Here is a 23,755-nt window from a genome sequence, read left to right on the forward strand (position 1 = left end):
ATGCAATCCAGGGACAAAGACCAGACATGGCTGAAAAAATCAATCGTTAGTAGGAATCATTTGATGTCAACAATGAGCATTTTTTGTATATAAATGAATGTAGTACGCTGCAACTTTTTAAGAAGGAGTTTTGCTCAAATGAACTAAAAGTAACTACCTATCCATATTAGTTTTACTTAAAGTCAACCTTATCAAAACAAAAGATGTCCATAAATTTACTGTTACCAAAGTATCTTTCATTGTGTTTTTATTCCAATCTAATTACCATTTGTTTTTGGTGCCTTATGATTGGTTTCTCATCTCTTAATGATGATGTGATGACAGTTTTTACAACTATGTAAATTTCATGTAAATATCGTAAAGAAACATGGTTACCACGCTTTGACAAAAGATAGAGCTGATAAAAGTCGTAAAACGGTATTGTTTGCTTTAATCCATTCTTTCTCGATGTCGTATAATCAAATCAACTGTTTTGAATGAATATGATTATATAGCCCACATTACGACCAATATTGAAATTGACATCAATGTCACAATGTCGGTTGCATGCCGCCATTTGCAATGTCTAGTCCGCGTGTCAGTTTTACTAAATAAAGAAAACAAAGAATACACGTATGCTATTTAAGAATCGGAATTATAAGGACTAAACATTTTATCAGATGGATGTATAAAACTGTACCATGCACTGACAAAGCTGACATAAAGGTCCTTAGAAATTCAAAATGAAGTTAATTTTACCAATTTTTCTTGTATATGACTTCCGTCCGGTATATAATTATGAGTTAGGTAATATGTTGTTATAGTTTTAAAAAACGAGGGTTTTTTTTATTTCTTAGCAACACATATATGCAAACAACAAACAACATTTTGTAAGAGAAAAAACATGTATGCTATTTATCAGAGAGCAATAAAACGCCAGTACACATTTTTTTCCATTTTGTTTTAGTACAAAATATGAAGATATTGATGATAAAAATCATAATTATCCAAATGGTTTGCTTTTCTATACAATGGAATGTTGATTGTATGCAAATAAAAGATAATCAAAATGCACTAACCCCTATTTTAACTTTTAAGTAGCACTCCAGCTTAGGATCATGGAAAATGTGCTTCATGGGTAAAAAGCCTACATATTTTTATTTTTGATATTTTGTTTGAAATGTCATAGTAAACAGAAATTAACATGTGGTTTTTCATATAACACGTGCTCTTAGGAGATAAAAATATATAGAATGCACTGTAGAAATCAAAATTAAGGGAGATAACTCTGTAAATGACACTCAAATACAATAGAATCTACTGGATTTTCAATGTGGATTATCTCCTAAGAGCAGGAAGATTTGAATGAATAATTACACATTTCATAGTATAGACCCATAAAACAACCTAATTACAAAAACAAAAATATGTAGCCTTTTTTGGTGTGTATCACATTTTTCAGATTTTGCATGATTTTTACAAAGACAGCTACTTAACAAGAAATATACTAAATACTATTCCGAACCTTAAAAATGATATGTAAGTGAGCACAGCGAAATTTAAGGAAATTAAATATTCTTCATGTAATTTAAATTGTGACAAAAATTAAATAAGACTTAATACTATCTGTAATATAATCATGTTGAGTAGGAGTCCTTATAAAAATCAAACAGGACGTGATTCATGCATGTCAAATACTCACCAAATTAACTTTTATTTCTATTTAGAGACACTTACAGGCCACATTACCAGCCCTAGTTAGTCATTCGGTTATTGCACTTTTGATATAAAAATATATAGATTGAACATGAAAGTGTTATTGTTCCTGATTTGGTTGATTATAGTGGGAGGTAAATGTATAGTTTCTCAAAAATACGATTCTTATATACAGAAAAGAATATCTTCATGTACAAATATAGGATATGTAGACCGAAAAAAACATCTTTTGTTCGACGGATTCACCTCTTCCTAAGTCAGTGTCTGAATTTTACATGGATTGGTATTAACTTTACTATTACAAATCTGGAGATGCTTTACACGTTTTCAAGGAGTAACTTCTCAATTAGAATCAATTACATAGGAAGATCTAAATTCAAAAATTAATTTTATACGAAAAGTATTCAAACCCAACAAATTGTTTTCAATTCTTATGTTTTGTTTTTAGTAAACCCATGTTCTGTCATGCTAAATATAGTGATTATATTTCTGCAATTGATAAACTATGGTCTAAAACCCAAGCTATTCACTCTAGGCCTCAATTGATGTCCGAGCTTAGTATAACAAACACAATTGTAACTCATGTGCAAATGGTTGTTTACAGGGGCATTTAATTACAATAAAAGAAAAATGTGGAGAAGTGACAAACACCATACCATTATATGATAAAATATAGTACCGAAAACTTTAAACCTTATTATATTTGTTCAACTTCAGTGTATCTATGTATCCAAGATAAAAGTGGAATAAAGACCAAAGCAGAAAGAGTTAAACAGATAAATTTCCTATTTTGATTACATATATTTCATTTCAATCTTTTTATATTGAATTAGCCTTTGACATCTCAAATTGATATCTATGATAATTCGCCAAACTTGAAAATTTATAGAAAGTTGTTCTGTTTCGCTTTACACAAAAATGTAGGATGCGTTCGGAAACAATTCTAAAGGTCATATTTTTGGTTGGTTTGGTCAAGCTAATTTGTGGATCACATTTTAGAGGAGGAACAATTAGTTGGAAATCTATAGGTGGTTACAATGTAAGCATCTGAATAATATAAAAACCACTGTTTAGTTAGTTGATATGCTTTTTTTCATTATTATTCATAAAATACAAAAACATTGTTATTGATAATTTATTCTTTGCAACAAAGTATTGAACATGTCTTGCGATCAGGTCTTTCTAAAAAGGAGTCTATTTAAATGCTCCTTGCAAACAATACTGAAAGAACAGCAGCGTAGCTACGCAGTTACAATTAAGAAAAATACCATAAATAAGAAATCAAGACAATTTGAGCAGAAATTAGAAAACACAAACAAACAATAAGATCATGAGCACATTTAGATAAAAATAAAAACAAATCATTCTTTTCATTTGTGAACATAGAATGCTGTAGAGATTAGGTATTTCATAAAAAATAATGTTGACGTTAACATAAATGATATATCATTATTGTTATATCCATGTCATTTTGCATAGGTTGAATTTAAGTTCAAAATGTCATGGTCTCATGGTTTAGGGCCAGGCTGTACAGAACAAAAGATAGGTCAATACGTACATGACAATTTCATAGGAGATAAATTTTGGAAATGTGCAAAAGGTTGTGGATCCTTAACGCCAAATGTTGGTCCGGCCTTCTACACATGTACAGGTGCTGATAAAGTTGAAAACTGGGAACAGGGCGAAAATACTTTCAACTACACTTTTGAAGGGAACGGACCTTTCACTGCCAGGTAATATCATGTTAATACGCCGTAATGTAAAAATGAAGTTATATAATAATATTAATTATATAGATAGCGGTGATTTACTGAATGAAATTTGAGTTGAGTTACAATACCTGAACCGATCCGTGCAACAAAAATTGCGATCGGTCATCGAGCACCGATCAGTCATCGATCCGTCAAACCGGTCCATTAAACTGGTGATCGCATCACGTGACTACAGACCGTATTTTACGGTTTTTCTTGTTTTCTCTTTTAATTTTACACATATTTACATAATGTAATAGATTGAAGCGTCAAGTTATACTTTTATTTTACATTTCTTTTATTTTGAACAGATATTACGTCATTTTATGTAACAAAACTGCAATCAGATCGGTCACCGGTCATAGGTCATCGATCCGTCAGCGATCAATGAGTCAACGGTCATCGATCCGTCAAATCGTTGCTCGGATCGTTTCAGGGACTGTAAGGAGTATATACTAATACGAAAAGTTCTGATTTGTCAAATAGACTGACACCTCTAAAACAACAATGTGTCTGTAAAATACACGAACTTTAAAATAATTATTCCAGCTACGTTTTTTATTTCAGTTATAAAGGAGCGATGTGGATGCCCTTAACTGTTCCATTTAGCAACCGTGATGGAGCATGGAACCTGCAAACTATCATAAACTTGAACAAGCGGAGTGATACTGGCTTACCAAATAACAGTCCCGTTACAGCTAGTAAACCGCTTTACACGTATGTACTACAAGGAAGTATCCAATAGATATTTATTTCATGCATTACTGTCATTTGTTAAAACTAACCAAAGAAAAAAGGGGGGCATTGGATAAAAATGGAGATACTTAATAAGTATTTAGATACATATAAATAGTCCATTTCGTAGAGTGCAGAATAAAACATGTAGTTTATGAAGTATATAGAATTATAACAATAGTAGAAGCTTTTGTCATATACATGTATACTTTGTTACAGCTTATTCACATCGAAATGTAACTATTGCAGTTTGTTTAAAAGTACTGCACTCCAATGGTGGTGAAAAGCAACAGTCATTATTTGAGTTGATCATATACAATTACAGTACAATTACAAAATGTCTAAAAGGCATTAATGGCTCTCACCTCATAACGTTCTCTTCTTTCTTTTAAACTTTAAATGCATTTGTACAACCTTCGTTGGTTATTTTGAATACTTCATTATTTCTACCATAATAATTATGAAACGCAATACACTTAGTCGATATATTTAAAACTTCTCCAGTTTACAGTTTGAGTGTCAGCATAAGATAGTTATACCTATGGTAGACCCAGACGGGGACAATGTTAGATGTAGATGGGCAGTCGGCGATGAGTGTCATTCTATTTGTAATGGCGTCCCTGTTGCTACTCTCGATGAGGTACTGACCTATATGCGATATGCATCAATTTACAAGGACTTACTAAGTATTTACTCATCGATTTAGTTTTAGCCATACTAATTTAACTTACAAACTGAATAATATAAAGCGTGCTATGATAATCCAGAAATATCACGATGGGGAATTATGTTCCTCCTCAGTCAATGTTAATGAAGAAGAAAAAGAAGCCCCCCCCCCCCAAACTGTTTACCCAATTAAGAAATAACCCCGTAGTATCACTTTTCTTTTTATCAAAACACGCAGTAATTTATACGTTCAAGGATTATATTTTGTTTTAAAAAAATCCTTCTCTGCGCAACTTTGACATAACTTTGAACAATAAACGTAGAACTTTTGTTCCGTATATCTTATCGTTCTGCCTAACATGTCATTTTTATGTATCATTAATGTCATATTTATCTAGAATACTTCAGTCTTTCAACACCCTCTGCTCAACTGGGCTTCTTGCCATCCTACCCGCGCTCGACTTGGAAAGTGCGCTATACTTTAAAGTAAACGTTCAGCTGCACTCCTATTGAACCTATGCCGAGCGTCTGTTTTTGGATTGACGATGGTTTATCTATTAAAACTTATAAGGGATGTTGAAAAATCTCAAAGACAAAATAAATAAATTGTACATATGTATCTATTTATCGGACTGTTTTAAAGAAAGGAACTTGAAAAAAGCACCAAAAACATGAAATTCAATCATGTAAATAGACAATTAACTAAATATTAACAACACAATTGTAGACGGTCATATTAAATGGATAAACTTTTTTTCAGACCTAACGATTTATCTTTAAGACATCTTTTTGATCTTATAATTTTTAAACAAATGAATAAAAGTGCTTGCGCTTTTTTTTTAAAATTCCATTTAAGTAAGTAACATATTTAAATAGAAAAATACTAATCATATATATATATTGCAAATTTCTATATCTTGCACATGATTTTAGAGGAGTAATCTCTGATCAGCAGTATAAGAATTAAGTATATAGGAAGATCTAAATCCAAAAATTCTAATATGACGTCTTCATATCGTCAAACAGTGTATGTCGGTACAACCCCAATTTTAGCACCTGCGCACTGTCTCTTTTCTTTCGCTGTCGCTTCGAGACCAAACACTCATTTAAAAACGTTTACGTGATGATTTAACGGCTAAGAGGTTATCTAATAGAATTCAATTATATAAATACACACATTTAACATATACGATGACATTAAGATACAAATTTAATCCAACTTCCATACGGGGGAGATTAAACGGAACAGTCGTTATTTTGACTACGCCTAGGAAATTTTTTGTCACAATAATTACCGTATTTGTCATATTAGGAAACAAGTAATTCGTGGAGGGGATAGATTTGTACTCATTTTAACATGGGTACGGCATATTCGATATCGCTCGGTGTTAAATAAGAATATCAATGTCAAATTTACCCCCTCCACGAATTATTTCTTAATTGATTGTTCACAATAAGTACTCAAAACCGAAATTATCACTGACAATTCTACAATCTACAATACAAGAAATGAAGCCTCCAAGTTTTAAGTATCCGAAGTTTTTAAACTGCAACTTTTGATAAATATGATAAATAAACCTGATATAAATCGGGGTCAGACAAGTCTGACTACTTGGTTAGTAAATACCCTCGGGGACCGTTGGTCCACCAGCAGTGGCATAGACCTAGTGGTTATTATATACAATAATGCCAATAATATCTATTGCAAATTTCAATATGCTGTACACATGTGTAAAATACAAAAGCATAAAAAAACAAAATAACTTTTGTAAAAGCACGTTCTGCTATATCGTCCTTTTCTGGGTTTTTAAAATCAATGGCTCTGTGAAAAAAAGGGCATTTCTTTCCATGAAACCAGTTGATGTACCAAAGATGTTACTTAGAAGTGTATTTGATTGTAAGTCAGACATGTTGGTGGAATTATGTACAGACAGTGATATACTAAATACCACTTTCTGAAAAAGTAATCTTAAAGTAGGCATTAAGGTAACATTCCTGTATTAATAATAAAAAAAGATTTGATATTATAGGATACGTGTACCTTGTCATTTGATGCTGACAACACAAATTTTAGAGACAATGGTTGGTATGCTGCAGCATTGACAATTGAAGACTTTTCTCAAACACCTATGGTAATCGGTAATACAATCTACAATACAACAACTCCAATAACCTCAGTTCCACTTCAGGTATCATACTGCTGCTTTTTTACTTCTCTCAAACAAAGTTAGTTACGATGGATTATTTTGAATGTTTGTTTGGTTGGTTTTGTTTTGCTTTATTTTTAATTTCATTTTGTTTCTGTTTTGTTTGTTTGTTTGCTTGTGTGGTTTTTGTTTGTTTGTTTTGTTTTGTTTTTGTTTGTTTGTTTGGTTTGTTTGTTTTTTTTTTTTTGGTATTTTCAATTGTTTTCTTTGTTTTGTTTTTCTAACATGACCAATGAAGACTCACCAAGATACATATTGTTGCCCTTTGAGCTAGCAAAATCATTACCCTTGATATAATAATGGTACAGGAATATTGTAAGAGTATGTTTGCAATGTGTTGATGTGTCAATTATCCTTTTTCAAAGAGTGTTATTTGTTTTATAGCGTGTATCATATAAATTTCAATCACTTAATTTGTGTTTCATGTATTAATTACTTCAATTCAGTTCTTGATACACATTGTGAAGAAACCTATGGATTGTAACTGGAGACCAATGTTCATTCCACCTTCTCCAGCTGAAGGCAGCTATATTCCTATAGCTGCCAATGGCAGTATAATAACAAAACTCTACGCTTCAAATGTTCGAAATAGAAAAGCCAAGTAAGTGAAAGCTATCCATGTGAAAATGATAACGACAATTCAAGAGTTTATAATGCATGGCCTTTAAGTCGGTTTTGTTATGTCAATGCTGACTATAAAGTACTTTAAGCATATACTCATAGTATAAGCATGCACAATTGTTAATACTACTGTAGAAAGAAAATAAAAATGCAATGTCAAACCCCGTACGTATATTTAACATTCGCGTTGTATATTATATAAGAAACTTGATATTACTGTTCTCACCTTATCTTGTCTCCACGGAATTTACACGTATTAAGAAGAAAAAACTAATTAACAATATTATAAATAAAGTTTCTATACGAACCTTTACCTCAAAATAACTTCTAAAAAATGCAAGGTTTACTATTGCTTTTAGTGTTACGTCAATATCACTCACAAGTCCACCCGGTATGACCCACACTGGTCCTTTTCCTGTCAAAAACCATCCCGGAGAAGTGTACTGGAATCTACAATGGACACCAAAAGCATCTCAAAAGGGAGATAACATACTTTGTGGAACGGCAGAAGACAGTTCAGGGTAGATATTTTGCATTTTTTCTGTGCCTGCTAAAAAAAACAATTTTCGACTCTGTCAAAAATAATTTAAACAAAACTGATGAAGACTTGCCATTTTCTCTTGTTTTATAATGTGAAAATAAAATAAAATATAATATAATCTTATTAATACAGCACCAATAAGTCTTTTTATTCTGAAATTTTACTGATTCATGTTTTGTGAAACAGCCACCTTTAATCTTATAACTGCTGAGTATGTCTTTTACAAAAATAATTTGTTGAACGTAAGATACAAAGGTACATATAGACCTACCATTAGTTTCAATAGGGAAAGTTAATATTATACATTTGCGCGCAGTACTAACCAAACCTTTTCCTTGCAGACAGCTGAGTGACACACATTGTTTCACGTATATTGCCTGGGGTGAGCATATTCTGAACTATTCGTTCCAACTTGTTATAGAGAAAGGGTCTTCACAGAATTATGAATGTTTCTGTCCTGGTTATATTGGAAGACTGTGTGATACTGGTTTGTATCATACATGTTGTTTCTCAAGGCATCTGTTAATGACGTAAAAAAAAAAGTTCACACAAACATTTATTTTATAAAGCTGTTACTGTGCTGTTGCTTTTTTCTTTTAATTTTATATTTATTTGTTAACTTTAACTTTTGTTTTTGTTTTTTTTATTATAAATTTTTTTTATAGATATAGACGAATGTCAGTCTACCCCTTGTCTTCATGGTGGAACCTGCACAGACTTGGTTAATAGTTACCTATGCACTTGTAACCCAGGATATTCCGGAGATTTCTGTCATATAGGTATTTGCCTGTTATATTCTTTCTTTTCTGTATCAGGTAATACCTATTTTACAAAACTGGGATACAACACCAAATTAAGATGCCACGGTTACTCCAAAATAAAAATGAACAGACAGTAGAAATGGTTTGAGGTGTGATGACGCACGCTTATGTTGCAAATAATTTTTCAGGTAGTTAGAATAACAATATCAAGACTGGTGACTCGCCCGACGCCCAATGGTCGATGGCCAAGGCACCGAAGGGCATCTTAAGATCACGATTCATCCTTATCGCATGTGCACTTGCACATAAAAAGCGGAAAATATTACTCTAAAATAACTGATAGTCATGGCAACAGAATGTTTGGACATCTGAAGATGCGAAAATCTCGCTATTTGTTTCCGCAAAATGAAATTCATGATATCTATTTTGATCTGTCCGTATTGAACCAAAATGTGTCTGAGACAAATTTTTTATACTTTATTAATCGATATTTTATCTTGTTTGTTATTGTTTTCATATCATGACCTACACTTTGAGATTGATGCTAAATGAAAACTGTTTACCGAAATATACGACAACCGCAATGAGTTTTCATTCCGTATTGTCAACTTTCCCTTCATCAGTGGCAACACCCCTTCAGCATCTGCGCATGGAGTGTTCATATCACAACTCATACGTTATGCCAGAGCTTGCCGTAACTACACTGACTTTGTATACTGCGCTAGACTTCTTACAAGTAGGCTTCTGGAACAACGCTATGTTGCTACAAGATTAAAGTCATCACTACAAATGTTTTATGGTCGTCATCATGAACTTGTGGATCTTTACGGTGTATCCACATGCACCATGAGATCTTATTTGTTCAAAATGTCATAGTTTTCGGTTCCTCTTTCGTCTTCCTTGGAATTGACTTTTTATGAGCAACTCGGCTATACTTGTAAATGTGCTTCATGATACGAATGTCAAATAGGTGTTGAATATTATATGGCAAACACGTATAGTTCAAATTAGCTAACATTAATTCATTGAAGCAATGCATAATCTTATCCGTTTAACATTTATAAGAAAATGTAACAAGATTTCCGATTTATTTATGAACAAACGTTGTTATTTTGTATAACCTTCGTAGGTACTGTAAAGTTATTAAGTTATTTTTGCATTCCTTGTCAAACTGATATCAGACTCTCGGTTATTTTAGTTCATTAAGAGTACCGTTATATAGAAACAGTATAATGACTTTGAAAAAACAATATACGAATGTGGCTTATAATCGCGGTAAAACGCGTGGTTCCGCCTAGCTATTTTTCTCCTGATTCGTCCTGAGGTCTATATCGTTTTTTTTAGTTCTGTTAATTTTAATTACTTTACTGCATTCTTTCTTTTGTAAATAATAACTCTTTGACTATTTTGCTCTGTAGAAATAGACGAATGTACCAGTACCCCGTGTCAACATGGCGGAATATGTAAAGATCTGTTAAACGGCTACACATGTTCATGCCAAGATGGTTTTACTGGTATCAATTGTCAGACAAGTAAGTTATGAATATGAACACACATTGCAAGGTAACATTGCTTTGAGATTTTATGAGTAACTTGGTGGATGTCTCTAAAAGCAGATGACACATACCCTACCTGTACACCTGGTACGTGCTCCCAGTTTTAGTGGAGTCCGGGTTGCCCGTTTACTTTTGTTTCTTGCTACGTAATATTTAGGTTTGTTCATTTTCTTTGTTGTGTGTGTCTATTTCCCTATCTAGTCTTTGGAATATATTTTGTTCAATTTTCGATCGAATTTGGTTTCCTTGACTGCTTTTTCAATGTCGTAGTAGATAAGTTTGCTCCATGACCTGAACACCGCATCACTATTAATGTTTAAAATATAAAATATTGTTTCTTTGAAAAAAAAAACTGATATCAGATTCAATTACATCACCAATAATGACATTTTCTGTGCTTACATGTATCATTTACTTATGAGCAAGACATCTTTACCCTTTTTTGGGCATTTGATGTCTCTCCCGTTTTTTTTTTTTTTTTTTTTTTTTTTTTTTTTTTTTTTTTTTTGGGTGATCATGTGCTACATATACAATGCAGCGAACCGAATAAAATATAGATTACACAAAACAAATCTGACTGGTAGGAGTGAAACAAGAATAGCTTTAATACAAAATTAACGTTTTTAATATTTTAGTACCTTAAATTATATTCATTTTTATTTCAGAAGAAATCGGATGTACCAGTAGCCCTTGTATTCATGGACAATGTAAAGATCTGGTGAATGGATACCGATGTGACTGCATTTCTGGATATAGTGGGACGAACTGTCAAACTGGTTTGTAGACACTTTTTATTAGGGAATTGCTGAAATGATTTTTACTTAAAAAAACAGTAGACAATATCTTCTGTGATTTCTGCGAAAAGTATCAGGAACAAGACGCAATATTGAAAATAATCAAATTAGCCTTTTGTTTTAAATCTATAAATGAATTCGAAAAGATGTTTCTGTTTCAGCAATAAATTGTTATACAGTGTAATAGTTTATGTATTTGAAATGTGCTATATTAGACAATTACAATAATTTAATATAAAAATCATAATATCATGAAGGAAATAACTTCGTTGCAGGATACATTAATGCAAGCAACGTTTCCCGAACAAGGGTAGCTGTGTACGCTTTTGTAGACAGATTTCCAATTGACTTGCAACAGAATGAAATTGTCAAATTCAAAAACGTACGAACGAATGTCGGTAATTCGTATAATCCGGCCACAGGAATATTCACCTGCAATGTAAATGGTCATTATATGTTTTTCGTAAATATGCATTTGGCAAGCCACAAACCAATAGAGGGCGAACTTGTTAAAAACGGTGCTCCTGTCTTGAGAACGTATTCTAGTGGAAACGTGTATGACGGGGCTGGTACAAATATGGCTGTTCTCCGCCTGTCAGTCGGTGACAAACTTTGGTTCAAAGTTCATGCTAGGTTTACTGATGGAAGTGGGGTGGCAGGTATTATTGACGGACCATGGACTTCTTTTTCAGCTGTTCTTCTGTTTTGAAAATACGAAACATAAAGAAATGTTGAGACGAGACATTTACTTTTCATGATTCTATCTAATAATTAGTTTGAACTTGGTGTTTTATTTGATCCAATAATTATTATAAATGTTTTAAGAATAAAAGCAGGCATATCTATTGGTGTTATAGTTACCCGATATAATTAACGCTCACCTTTATTTCCTGCAGTTTGTTCCCGATGGGTTAAGGTTAAAGTGATAAAATCAAATAATCTACTACAACCAACATAATGCATTTGACCAGTAAGCTAAGATGAGCCAACAATATTCACGATTTGAATCATACGATAGTTTCTCTCCTCCGAATACCATCTGGCGTTACCTCAGAAAGATGGAAAGCATTTCTGACGTTAATCATATGCATTTTTTCAACATTTCAAAAGACCTACAAAACGTCTCCATTGGTAGCGCTACCTTTTGTTGCAGTATCAAAACTTAGTACAACATAACATGCTAAATTTTTTCAGTGTGATCTTATTCACCAATGTTTCTCTGCAAATAATGGACCAACAGCTGTTTAGAATAGAGTATAATTTGAATTATAATGGAAAAGGCTTGCTTCGTTTAAAACCAACAAGTACTCTGAGTCTGATGTTAAAAAGATTTCTATTTCGCATTATTTTGTCAGCCTTGGAGGGCATGTTTTCCAACAAATCATTTGAATACCTATAAAAATAAGTTGTGCTCCACTCTTGGCTGATTTGTTTCTATATTCGTATGAATTTAGGTTTTTACGTTATTTCTACATGGAAAAAAGAAGCGAGTGGCCCCGTTCTTAACTTAAATGACAGTAAACAATTGATTATCCAAAATGAACGAAAGAGAAACTGTCGGCTTCATCCACAACCTATATATGATCGTCATCACAATTTGATTGACCGATAGGAAGTTTCAGTCTCTAGAATGTGACAAAATATCTACAGTTTAACACTACACGTGACCGGAGAGACAACCCATCAAACTTAACGAATACTAGACTGTACTCATTAGTGGAGCAGTGCATGCCTACGCGACTGGAAACCTGGTATCACTTGCAGAAGTATTGCATGAGTTAATTGTGTTTGCGTGTGTGCTCTATTGTTTTCTTCTCTTCAATTATTTTTATGATTGTAATTGCATTTTTTTTCCAATCTGTTCCTTAAATTACCCCACATCAGAAATGATCGTTAATGGATTGATAATATATATGACAATCATTGTAAATTAATAGAGTGTTAAAGATCGCGAATATACACTTTTTTGAAAAATTTCAGTACAATAGCAACAGTTAATGTGTGTCAATTGAATACCAACGGCAAATCATATGCAATAAATGTTATTTCAGTAATTCATTTTTCAGTCGATGGGGATAACAAAATTTCGACCTTTGGTATACAGAATTAAGATGGGGTTGTGATCACACTAGAGTACTTGCACGCTATATTTTTGCGGCTGACCCAAGTCAGGAATTTCTGGCCTTTGTTTGTATTATTCTTTTGTCATCATGTCACCATAACTTTCAAATATAAACGAAACCTGCTGATATCATGTTCCTATATTGACAAATAAAATGAGGTAAATAAATTAATTATATTTATTTAAAAGATTTAGCATCTCAAAAAAGCAAGAGAGATGAAGGTAGGTAAAATGCAACTAAAATACAACTGAAAGTTATTCGTTTAAGACTTTGAATCTTTGTATTTTTAACAGCTCAAAAAACTGATGAAACATAAGACCTTTGAAAATCCTTGCATCAAAAAGGCAAAACAATTGCTTGAAATTTACCAAAATTCAAATATTCTGCTCATTTTGTACATTTTGGTCACTTTCCATGTATATTTCAGGCATGGCAATGGTGTCCACACAACATCTGCAGTAGATAACAGAAAATCTTTCAAAATCCTTGCATTAAATGGACTGACGAATTGCTTGAATCTTACCAAAATTTTGATATTTTGTTAATATCTGTACTTTTTGGTCACTTTTCAGTAATATTTTTGGCACGGAAATGGTAATCAAATTTAAGAAACGACTTCATATTTAGTCAATAAAATACAAAACAACACAAAAACTAAAAACAAAAAAAAAAATACGACTGAATGATTGTAAAAAAGACAATACCTATTCCACAGGAATCCCCAGAATATCATGAATTACAGGTGCAATAGAAAATTATTTTCGTTTAAGACAACGGTATTTTTTTACACAGGAATCATGTGGATGCAACTCTTAGCTCCCTACAGTATTTATGATGGATCGTGGAATCTTCCAATTATAATTGATATAAATACTCGAAGTGATACTAACCAGTCAAACAACAGCCCAATAACAAACCACTTTACTCGTAAGTACATTACCGCTATAACCTTGGTTCCCTTGATTACTCTTCCATGGATTTTTCCATCAATAACATTTTCATAACATATCATTTATCAACATTACCAGCAGTTGGTATAAACAATTCATAGTATTAACACAATCACCGAACTGATAAGGCCTATGCAAAAGTCCAACATGGCAATAACAAGGCAAATACCAGAAAGTGAACATGACAAAATAAAGATATATATGTGTGTCTACATCTTATTTTTTGTTGGATTTTTCTTAAACAAAACTTGCAATTTGTTTCAACTTAGCACTTTGTCACCATTATAGTATTGTTCGTAAAACAGGAATTAATTCCAAAAAGTAAACGTTCTAATTATTTCTTCATTTTTTTTTAATTCATTTTTTATTTTCAGCGATTCTTGTATAAACATAAAAGCGTACTTGTAGTAGAAAAAGGTTAACACAAAACTGTAATTGCTTATGTTCAAGTGGTTACAACTGAAATTTGCGATATTGGTATCTTTGAAAAAGATGAGTAAATATTCATTACCAATACATTATTTATTTCTACAAATCAAACCTGAATGTTGTGTTTCATATATGTTTAAATCTTAACATACAAAAAGTGAAATACTCTTACATTTATGTTAATATCTAAAATATTCTATCCAGATATGCACGAATGTTTATCGTACCCATGTCTTATTGGAAGTACTTGTAAAGACAAAAATCAAATGCTGGTTTTACCGGAGGTGTATGTCAAACAAGTAAGTTATAACAACTTTGTCTTTATATCAAAGTCATTTCTTAATATTTATTATTTTCCTACAATAATGCTACGCTGAATTTCTGAAAACATTTAATGATTAAATGAAACCGAACCAGAACTTCTTTATACTGATTCAAAATAAAAAATGGATATAAAGTCACAATGACTTCGTATTATAGGAAGGTAGTAACACCAAATGTACCAAAGTGGGATTAATTGAAAAACAATGCGGCTATTATTAAAAGAACAGATCGTACAACACAAACAAAAGAAGAAAAACTGTCATCTAAAAACAGTCATAGAATGTTCAATTAATACCAGATGCTGGTAATCAAATAAACGGATTTCTAATATTGCAACATGCCAGTAATTTAATAGAAAGTATTTTAGTAATGCCACATGTCAGTAAGTTTATGGAAAGTGTTCTATGAATAGATTGTCCTTATTAAAAAATATACATCTGCATGACAGGCAACTTTGATGTCATTAAATATATGTAGATATCATCGAATTTATAGATATTAACAAATGTGTTTCTCAGCCTTGCTTGATTGGAGGTACATGTATAGATGGTATGATTTTAAATGTTTTTGTCCTGGTGGATTTACAGGGAACGGATGTCAAAACAGTAAAATTTGGTAACATTCATACCATATCAAGGGTTGAAAATTCCTAAAGCCCGACGCCCGGGACTAAACAAATTGAACCTCGGACTTGCCGTTTTTCAATGAAATTAGTCCGTTGGGCATGGCAAATCTAAAAAAAAAATTTTAAAAACTCTTTTTTGAAAGTTTTTGTTATCATTATTTAAACCATGTTTCTCGATCTATTCCCTGACCTATAAATAGTTTTAACTTTTTTTAGAATGGGCATTCACTAAATAGATCTATTGATTAGTCATTCTCAAGTCTGAATCACACCTGCTCTTGATCAGACGCATTTCTTGACATACTACAAATTTTTACTCAAATTTTGTTGATAAACTTTTGAGGAAAAAATCGTTGCTCAATTATAATTTCACGGTTAAAAAAAGCAGAAACAGAATGCTGATGACAAGGCATCAGACCGGGAGACGGAATCAATTGAAACAGTGTTTTCTTCCCTGCAAACATAGAAATATACATTAGAATATCACATAACATTGTCGGGCTTAGTGTACAAAAGATGAAAAAGTCCAGGACTCGGGTCTTCCCAAAAACATTTTCAACTCCTGCATATGAAACAGAATCGATATTGATGAATATGCAGTCTTGTCCATCTCAATCTTGTTTAAGAGAAGTAAAGATATAGAGTTGTTATCAAATAGGGATTACATATCACACTGGTAAAACTTTCTTAAGTTGCAATCTTCAAAACATTTATTTCAATTTGTTCACATAATTGCAGAAAAAAAACAAAATCCAAAAACAAGCATACTCAAACACAGACATCAGGTATAGTTCCAAATTCAAACCTGACTAATTAACTTACGTGTGTTATTTCAGGTAATACAGAGAAAAGGGAACAGACTGGCATAATCAAATGTTTTTTTTTCATCTGGAGGCGTGTTATCAGTATTACTGATTCAGTGGTTCATTTTATTCTGTCTGATAACAATCCTAGTGATATTTTCGTTTAAGATTCGACAAATAAAAACAAAAACAAAAAAATGTTAGCCAAGTAAAACTGTTTCAATAAAATAAATATTGTGGATGTTGTTGTCTATTTAGTGATGCATTATTCCAGTAAAAATTACCAACGTTCATAAAAATGGACACGGACAATCAATTTCAATCGAGGAAATCAAATTCTTTCATGTTTTGAAGTTTAATGGCAGCTTTTGCCTGGTTTAATTCGTGTTGATACGCCATGAAAAAACTAACAAAATTTTGACGTTTGACTTCTTTAAATCATTTATGTTTTAATTTTGATATATAATGTGCTAGTAAAAACATCATATCCTTACATCATTATTTTGTTATACATAATATGACATAAATTCGGCGAATAAGTCGCCAAAAAGATATCTTTACTTATTTGTATATCTTTTTATCATAACGATTTAATCTCTTGTTTGTTAAAAATTATTCAATCGTTAGTAGGAAGCCTTTAATGTCAACAACCAGCAATTCTATTAAATAAATGAATATAGTACACTGCAACTTTTTTAGAAGAAGATTTGCTCAAATGAACTGAGAGTAACATTACCTATCCATATTAGTTTGCATGCCGCCATTTCCAATGTCTAGTCTGGGTGTCAGTTTCAATAAATAATAAGAGTTATAAAAAAAGAAAACAAATAATACATGAATGATATTTAATTATAAGGACTAAATATTTTATCAGAATTAATGGATGTATAAAACTGTACCATGCACTGACAAACCAGAAATAAAGGTCCTTAAAAATTCATTTTTTTTATTTCTTAGCAAAACATATATGCAAACAAAAAACATCGTTTTATGAGTGAAAATAAAACATGTATGCTATTTAGCAGAGAGCAACAAAACGCGGGGACACTTTATTTCAATTTGCTTTAGTACAATATTATGAGGTTGTCGATGATAGAAAGGTATAATTATCCATATGGTTTGCTTTTGTATAAAATGAAATGTTAATTGTATGTAAAGAGTAATCAAGGGAACCAAGGTTATAGCGGTAATCAAAAGAATGTAGTCCAGGGACAAAGACCAGACATGGAAAACAGACATACACAACAAAGAACAAAAAGTAACTAAAATCATACATACAAAAAATAACAAAAGCAAATGAGCAACTCGGACTCCACTTAAACCTGGGAGCATGGACCAGGTGCACCGGTAAGGTAAGCGTCCTCTGCTTTTCTAGAAACACCTGCCGAGTTGCTTATAAAAAGTCAAGTCCGGGGGAGACAAACGAGGAAAGGAAAACTATGACCCGTTGAATAAATCAGTTTTCATGGTGCAGCTGGATACACCATAACGATCCACGAGTTCATGCTGACGACTATAAAACTTCGGTAGTGATGATGACTTCAATCTTGTAGCAACATAACCCTGTTCCAGAAGCCTATTTGTTAGAGTTTTAGCGCGATACAAAAAGTCTGCATAGTTTCGGCAAGCTCTTGCTTAACGTATGAGTTGTGATATGAACATTCCATACGCAGGTGCTGAAGGGATGTTGCCACAGATAAAAGGAAAGTTGACAATTCTGAATGAAAAGTCATCACGTTTGTCGTAAAGTTTGGTAAATAGTTTTCCTTTACCATTGATTTCTAAGTGTAGGTCAAGATATTCGGCTGACTTCACAGTGTCTGTAGTATCCTTTATCTCAAGTTCTTTTCGGATAGATGCGATGTATCAAATCCCCGAAATTAGGATTGTTTAAAGATAATACGTCATCTATATAGCGGAAACTGACACTAAAAGATCTAGACAAACGATATTCTTTGTTTTGGATCAGATCAGCTATAAAGTCAGCCTCATAAGAGTGAAGGAATGGGTCAGCAAGTAAAGGAGCACAATTTGTTCCCATTGGAATGCCGACCGTTTGTTGAAAAACACGTCCACTACATTGGACAAATATGTTGTCGATTAAAAATTCCAGCATTTTGTAAACATCTTCATCTGTACATTTGGAAGATGATTTGGAATTATTTCTTACAAAGTATGAGGAATCTCTACCTAGAACTATATATACAAAGGAAATCCAAATGCAATAACCCATGTTTTGACTTGTAGATAAAATATATCAAAATTTGCTTTGAAGAGAATAAGAAATACACTACATACTAATCCGAACCTTAAAAATGATATGTAATTTTTAGTAAGAAGTGAGCATGGTAGATGAATGTATAGTTTCTCAAAAATATGATGTATATATACAGAAAAATATCTTCATGCATAAATATGGCTTATGTAGACCGAAAAAGCATCTTTTGTTCGATGAGTTTGTATATCAAAAATCACTTCTACCTTGGGCCGTGTCTGCATTGTATATGGATTGGTACTTAATTTACTATTACAAATTTTGATATGCTTTATACGATTTTGAACACTTTTATACGATTTTGAACACTTTTCATATAAAATTATTTTTTGAATTCAAATCTTCCTATGTATTTGATTCTAATGCTGTCGATGAAAAAAGTGTTCAAAACCAACGAATTGTTACAATGCTTAAGTTTTGTTACTAGTAAACCCATGTTCTGATAGGATAAATCTAGTAATTATATTTCTGCAATTGATAAACTATGATCTAAAACCCAGGCTCTTCACTCTAGGCCTCAATTGATGTTCAAGCTTAGTATAACAAACACAATTGGAGCTTATATGCAAGTGGTTGTTTACAGGGGTATTTAATATCAATAAAGGAAAAATGTGGAGAAGTGACAAACACGTGATCATGATATGATAAAAGATAGTGCCGAAATCTTTAAACCTTATTATATTTGTTCAACTTCAGTGTATCTATGTATCCACGATAAAGCGGAATAAAGCCCAAAGCATAAAGAGTTAAACAGATAAATTTTTGGTTTTGATTACATAAATATTTCATTTCGATCTTTTCATATTGAATTAGCCTTTGACATCTTAAATTTATTTCATGATTATTTGCAAAGATTTTGTAACGGAATGAAGATGTGGTTTTTGTTTTTTTCTTGCCAAAAAAAGTGAAATGCATTTTGGAATTCTTATTACTATAAAACTGATTGCTTTTGGGAGTTTATTACTTGTTGTTAACAGCAGGCATTTTAGAGGCGGTACAATCAGCTGGAAATTCATCGGTGGTCATAATGTAAGCATAGAGAAAAATAAACATTAATTAAAATAAACTCCCAGTAATACTTGTATGATAGTTAAATAAATCCAAGTGATTTTTTTTCAATGTTTTTTCTATATTTTTGTAAAAATTAAACCTGAACTGGACTTTGTTAGAAAGATGAATCTTTAGCTAAAACTTCTCTCTTTTTTTTTATTTTTAAAATCTTTCTTAGCTTGGACTTAAAATAATCAAATATAATTTATTTTAACATTTTCTGATTCAGTGCAACGGCAATGTGTATATCATAATCGATGTTTCTTGTCAAACAACGTATATAATGTCCATTGTCGTGTTATTTAGATAATGCAGAAAAGTGCGAAAAATGGTTGGTAATTTGTTTATTATAATTTCGAAAACTTGTTGAACTATAGTGGTTTACTTGTACATTGAAAAGGTTGAATTTAAGTTCAAAATGGCATGGTCATATGGAGCAGGTCCTGGATGTAATGAAAAAAAGATCGGACAATACGTAAATGGCAGCTTTATAGGTGATAAAGATTGGAAATGTGTTGATGGGTGTGGGTTTAAGAAAGCTGTTGGATCTGTCTACTACACATGTACAGCAGCAGATAAAGCTGAAAATTGGGAACAAGGAGAGAACACTTTTATTTTCCCCTTTAAGGGGAACGGACCTTACACGATCAGGTAAATCCACAAAGAAGACGATGTCTATTTCAGATCAATATTGCGTTAATCAATATTCTTATGTTTTGGCAAACGTAAATGTGATTTTTTTTACCAAAAACCAAACAACCTATATTGTAAAATGTGCTGTAAAATTTAGAAACACATGCAGGCTAAACCGTGTTCTACTATTGTGCATATTTATAATCCTAGTGTACATTTTTTTAAAAAATTTCTAGAGGTGTAATTTTGAACAAATAACGTCTTTCATACTGCTAGCTACACTGGTGCCATGTGGATGAAACTTGCAGTCGCTTTCAGTAATTACGATGGTGGTTGGAATCTACAAACGATAGTTGATCTTAATAAACGTAGTGATACAGGTACTCCAAATAACAGTCCAGTTACGGCTAGTAAACCTCTATATACGTAAGTTTGATATAGTAATGAAATTTAACATATGTTAAGACAGATAATAAAATGCTTGTTCATCTTCAATAAAAACCACATTTTAGAGTCGTGTAATCTTAGATAATTTTACAAAAGAGTCTACAAATAATGCATAAGTAAAAGAATTAACGAACTTTGCAGCCTAGTTAGCATCAAACTTTATATTTTAATGTTTTTTCTGTATTTTCTTAATTATTATTGATTTTGTACTTACTGCAACGATGTAATATTTTTGTTTCAAATGATTTCATATAGATTACAGTTTGAATGTCAGCACAAAGTAGTAATCCCTATGGTTGACCCCGATGGTGACAACGTCAGGTGTCGATGGGCAATTGGTGAAGAATGCCATGCGATTTGTGATAATGTTCCTGTTGCTACCCTTGATGAGGTATAATAATATATAGTTAATGAATATCCATTTATATAATCACCATATGTTTTACCCAAATAACCGTTTTTGAGATTAGCGTTAAATGGTATATACATAGTTTGTTCCGGTTCTATTCAACTTTTTGTAATATTTCCATATTAAGAGCCCTAGGATTTTTATTAATGTTATTCTTGATCCTAAATGCATTGTTTTATAAGAATGGCATCTAAAAAAGAGAAATTAAGGCATGCATACGAATATATTAAGACTACTACCAGATCTAAATATTGCTTTACCAAAACAATTTCTTTTATCCACTGACCATGAGGAGCATTTAGGATGATATCTATCAGTAATATATTTATATGATGTCAATTGTTAAGTTGATATTTGTTCTTTGCTTTTTTTTTAAGGATACTTGCACCCTATCATTTGACGCTGATAACAAGAACTTTAAAGACGACGGATGGTACGCGGCTGCACTGACAATAGAAGACTTTCCCCAGACACCAATTATCATCGGAAATACAACTTATAATACAACAACTCCCATTTCAGCTGTTCCGCTCCAGGTACATTACAATTACAAAACGTTTTACCGTTTTCGGAGTTTTAAGGATTTTATTAAGACGCTATCAGGCTGCAATGTTGAAAACGTTTAAAAAAAATGTTTTTCTTGTGTTGTATCGTAAAAAATTTTTTTCATTTTTGCAGTTTTTGATACACATTGTTAAGAAGCCTCTAGATTGCGATTGGCGGCCAATGTTTGTTCCACCTTCACCTGCTGAGGGGAGTCATATACCTATTGCTGCTCACTCTAACGTTACAACAAAACTATATGCTTCTAATGTACGAAACAAAAATGCTAAGTAAGTAACCTCAGTACGTATGTATATAATAAAGGAATTAATATTGCATTTTCACTAAACAATACCTTTCTCAGATGACATATAAGTTTATCAATAGAATAATTAATTGGAAAGAGTGAATAATCAAACTATAGTCAAGAGTGCCGAGGAACACCTATAATTAAATTGCACGAGTGAGATATTCACGATAACTAATTGATAAGTCCTTTTTAATTTACAGATTTCCTCTACGTTTTTGACGTTTTGGCAAGAGAAATTCCTTGAGTGAAATTACCAAATTTATTTCACAGTGTGAATTTTCCAATACTTTTATACTGGAAACATTCGGTAAATCACTTCTATCGTGTAATACTTATTTTACCGTACCCAGAACGATGTGATTATATGATTCACCATGGCAAGAATGTGCTTGCTTATCGTTTGGTATGATTGTGATGTCTTTTTAATATATAGTTAGTGCGATCTTTACCAATATTTTATCACTTCTATTACTCATACAAATTAAAATGTAACAAGCAATACACATGGTAAACAGTGTTAAGGTGTGCTTGCAAGCCAGTCACATAAGTCCCCCACATTTGTCCTCAATTTTCACTGAACCCAAAAGGTTAAGTTCATATGATTTTTAGTCTGTATACCAAGGATCCGATGCATTTTTCATTTAACTGTTTCATTCTTGACACCATAATTTGAATGGTGGTCATTTTTAAATAGTGGTCATCTTCGATAAACATGCGTAAGTTTGCTCTTTGGTAGTCTTTATATCTTTCAGATTTGGTAAATTCAGTGAAAACACCTGAAAAATCACAAAATTGATTACTACTTTGTATCATATCTTGGCCTACACTTAGAAATCGATGGTAAAGGAAAGCTATTCACCAAACGTAATGACTTTTCTTTCAGCATCGTCAACTTTCCTTTCATCAGTGGCAACATCCCTTCATCACCTGCGTATGGAGTGTTCACTTCACAACTCATTCGTTATGCCAGACCTTGCCAAAACTATGCAGACCTTTTGTATCGCGCTAGAATTCTAACAAATAGGCTTCTGGAACAGAGTTACGTTACTACAAGATTGTAGTCATCACTACAGAAGTTTTAAGGTCGTCATCATGAACTTGTGAATTGTTAGGGTGTATCCATCTGCGCTGTGAAAACTGATTTGTTCAACGTGTCATAGTTTTCCTTTCCTCTTTCATCTACCCGGACTTGACTTTTATGAACAACTCGGCGAGTGTATCTAGAAAATCCTACCAGTACACCTGGTCCGTTCTCCCAATTTCTAGTGGAGTTCGAGTTGCTTATTTGCTTTTCTTACTTTGTATCTATGATTTAGTTACTATATGTTCTTTGTTGTGTACGTCTGTTTTCCATGTCAGGTCTTTGTCCCTGGATTACATTCGTTTGATTACCGCTATAACTTTGGTTCCCTTGATTATTCTTTTGTACATTTTGTTACCATACTAACACCGTACATATCGTTTCATATGTTTTGCTTGATAATATAGAGCTCTCCAAACTTTACCA

General features: G+C 32.3%; 1 protein-coding gene across 1 annotated transcript in view; it reads left to right on the plus strand.

Annotated features, from left to right (window-relative positions):
• The first annotated feature begins 2,587 nt into the window (after nucleotides 1–2,587).
• LOC148625621 (uncharacterized) overlaps nucleotides 2,588–23,755 on the plus strand; it is a 31,800-nt gene continuing 10,632 nt past the window's right edge. The window contains exons 1-20 of the mRNA XM_088571063.1: nucleotides 2,588–2,734; nucleotides 3,175–3,428; nucleotides 4,014–4,163; nucleotides 4,686–4,821; nucleotides 6,878–7,036; nucleotides 7,501–7,655; nucleotides 8,035–8,196; nucleotides 8,558–8,598; nucleotides 8,882–8,995; nucleotides 10,396–10,509; nucleotides 11,199–11,309; nucleotides 11,603–12,031; nucleotides 13,639–13,671; nucleotides 14,243–14,377; nucleotides 15,034–15,128; nucleotides 20,319–20,557; nucleotides 20,816–20,965; nucleotides 21,242–21,377; nucleotides 21,773–21,931; nucleotides 22,074–22,228. Coding sequence (XP_088427189.1) covers nucleotides 2,621–2,734; nucleotides 3,175–3,428; nucleotides 4,014–4,163; nucleotides 4,686–4,821; nucleotides 6,878–7,036; nucleotides 7,501–7,655; nucleotides 8,035–8,196; nucleotides 8,558–8,598; nucleotides 8,882–8,995; nucleotides 10,396–10,509; nucleotides 11,199–11,309; nucleotides 11,603–12,031; nucleotides 13,639–13,671; nucleotides 14,243–14,377; nucleotides 15,034–15,128; nucleotides 20,319–20,557; nucleotides 20,816–20,965; nucleotides 21,242–21,377; nucleotides 21,773–21,931; nucleotides 22,074–22,228 — 3,041 coding nt within the window. The 5' untranslated portion in view covers nucleotides 2,588–2,620. The remainder of the gene's footprint in view (nucleotides 2,735–3,174; nucleotides 3,429–4,013; nucleotides 4,164–4,685; nucleotides 4,822–6,877; nucleotides 7,037–7,500; nucleotides 7,656–8,034; nucleotides 8,197–8,557; nucleotides 8,599–8,881; nucleotides 8,996–10,395; nucleotides 10,510–11,198; nucleotides 11,310–11,602; nucleotides 12,032–13,638; nucleotides 13,672–14,242; nucleotides 14,378–15,033; nucleotides 15,129–20,318; nucleotides 20,558–20,815; nucleotides 20,966–21,241; nucleotides 21,378–21,772; nucleotides 21,932–22,073; nucleotides 22,229–23,755) is intronic.

Source organism: Perna viridis, chromosome 2 (assembly GCF_037379345.1).
Source record: "Perna viridis isolate PV_CMFRI_1.1 ecotype Kerala chromosome 2, ASM3737934v1, whole genome shotgun sequence".
Lineage (NCBI taxonomy): Eukaryota > Metazoa > Mollusca > Bivalvia > Mytilida > Mytilidae > Perna > Perna viridis.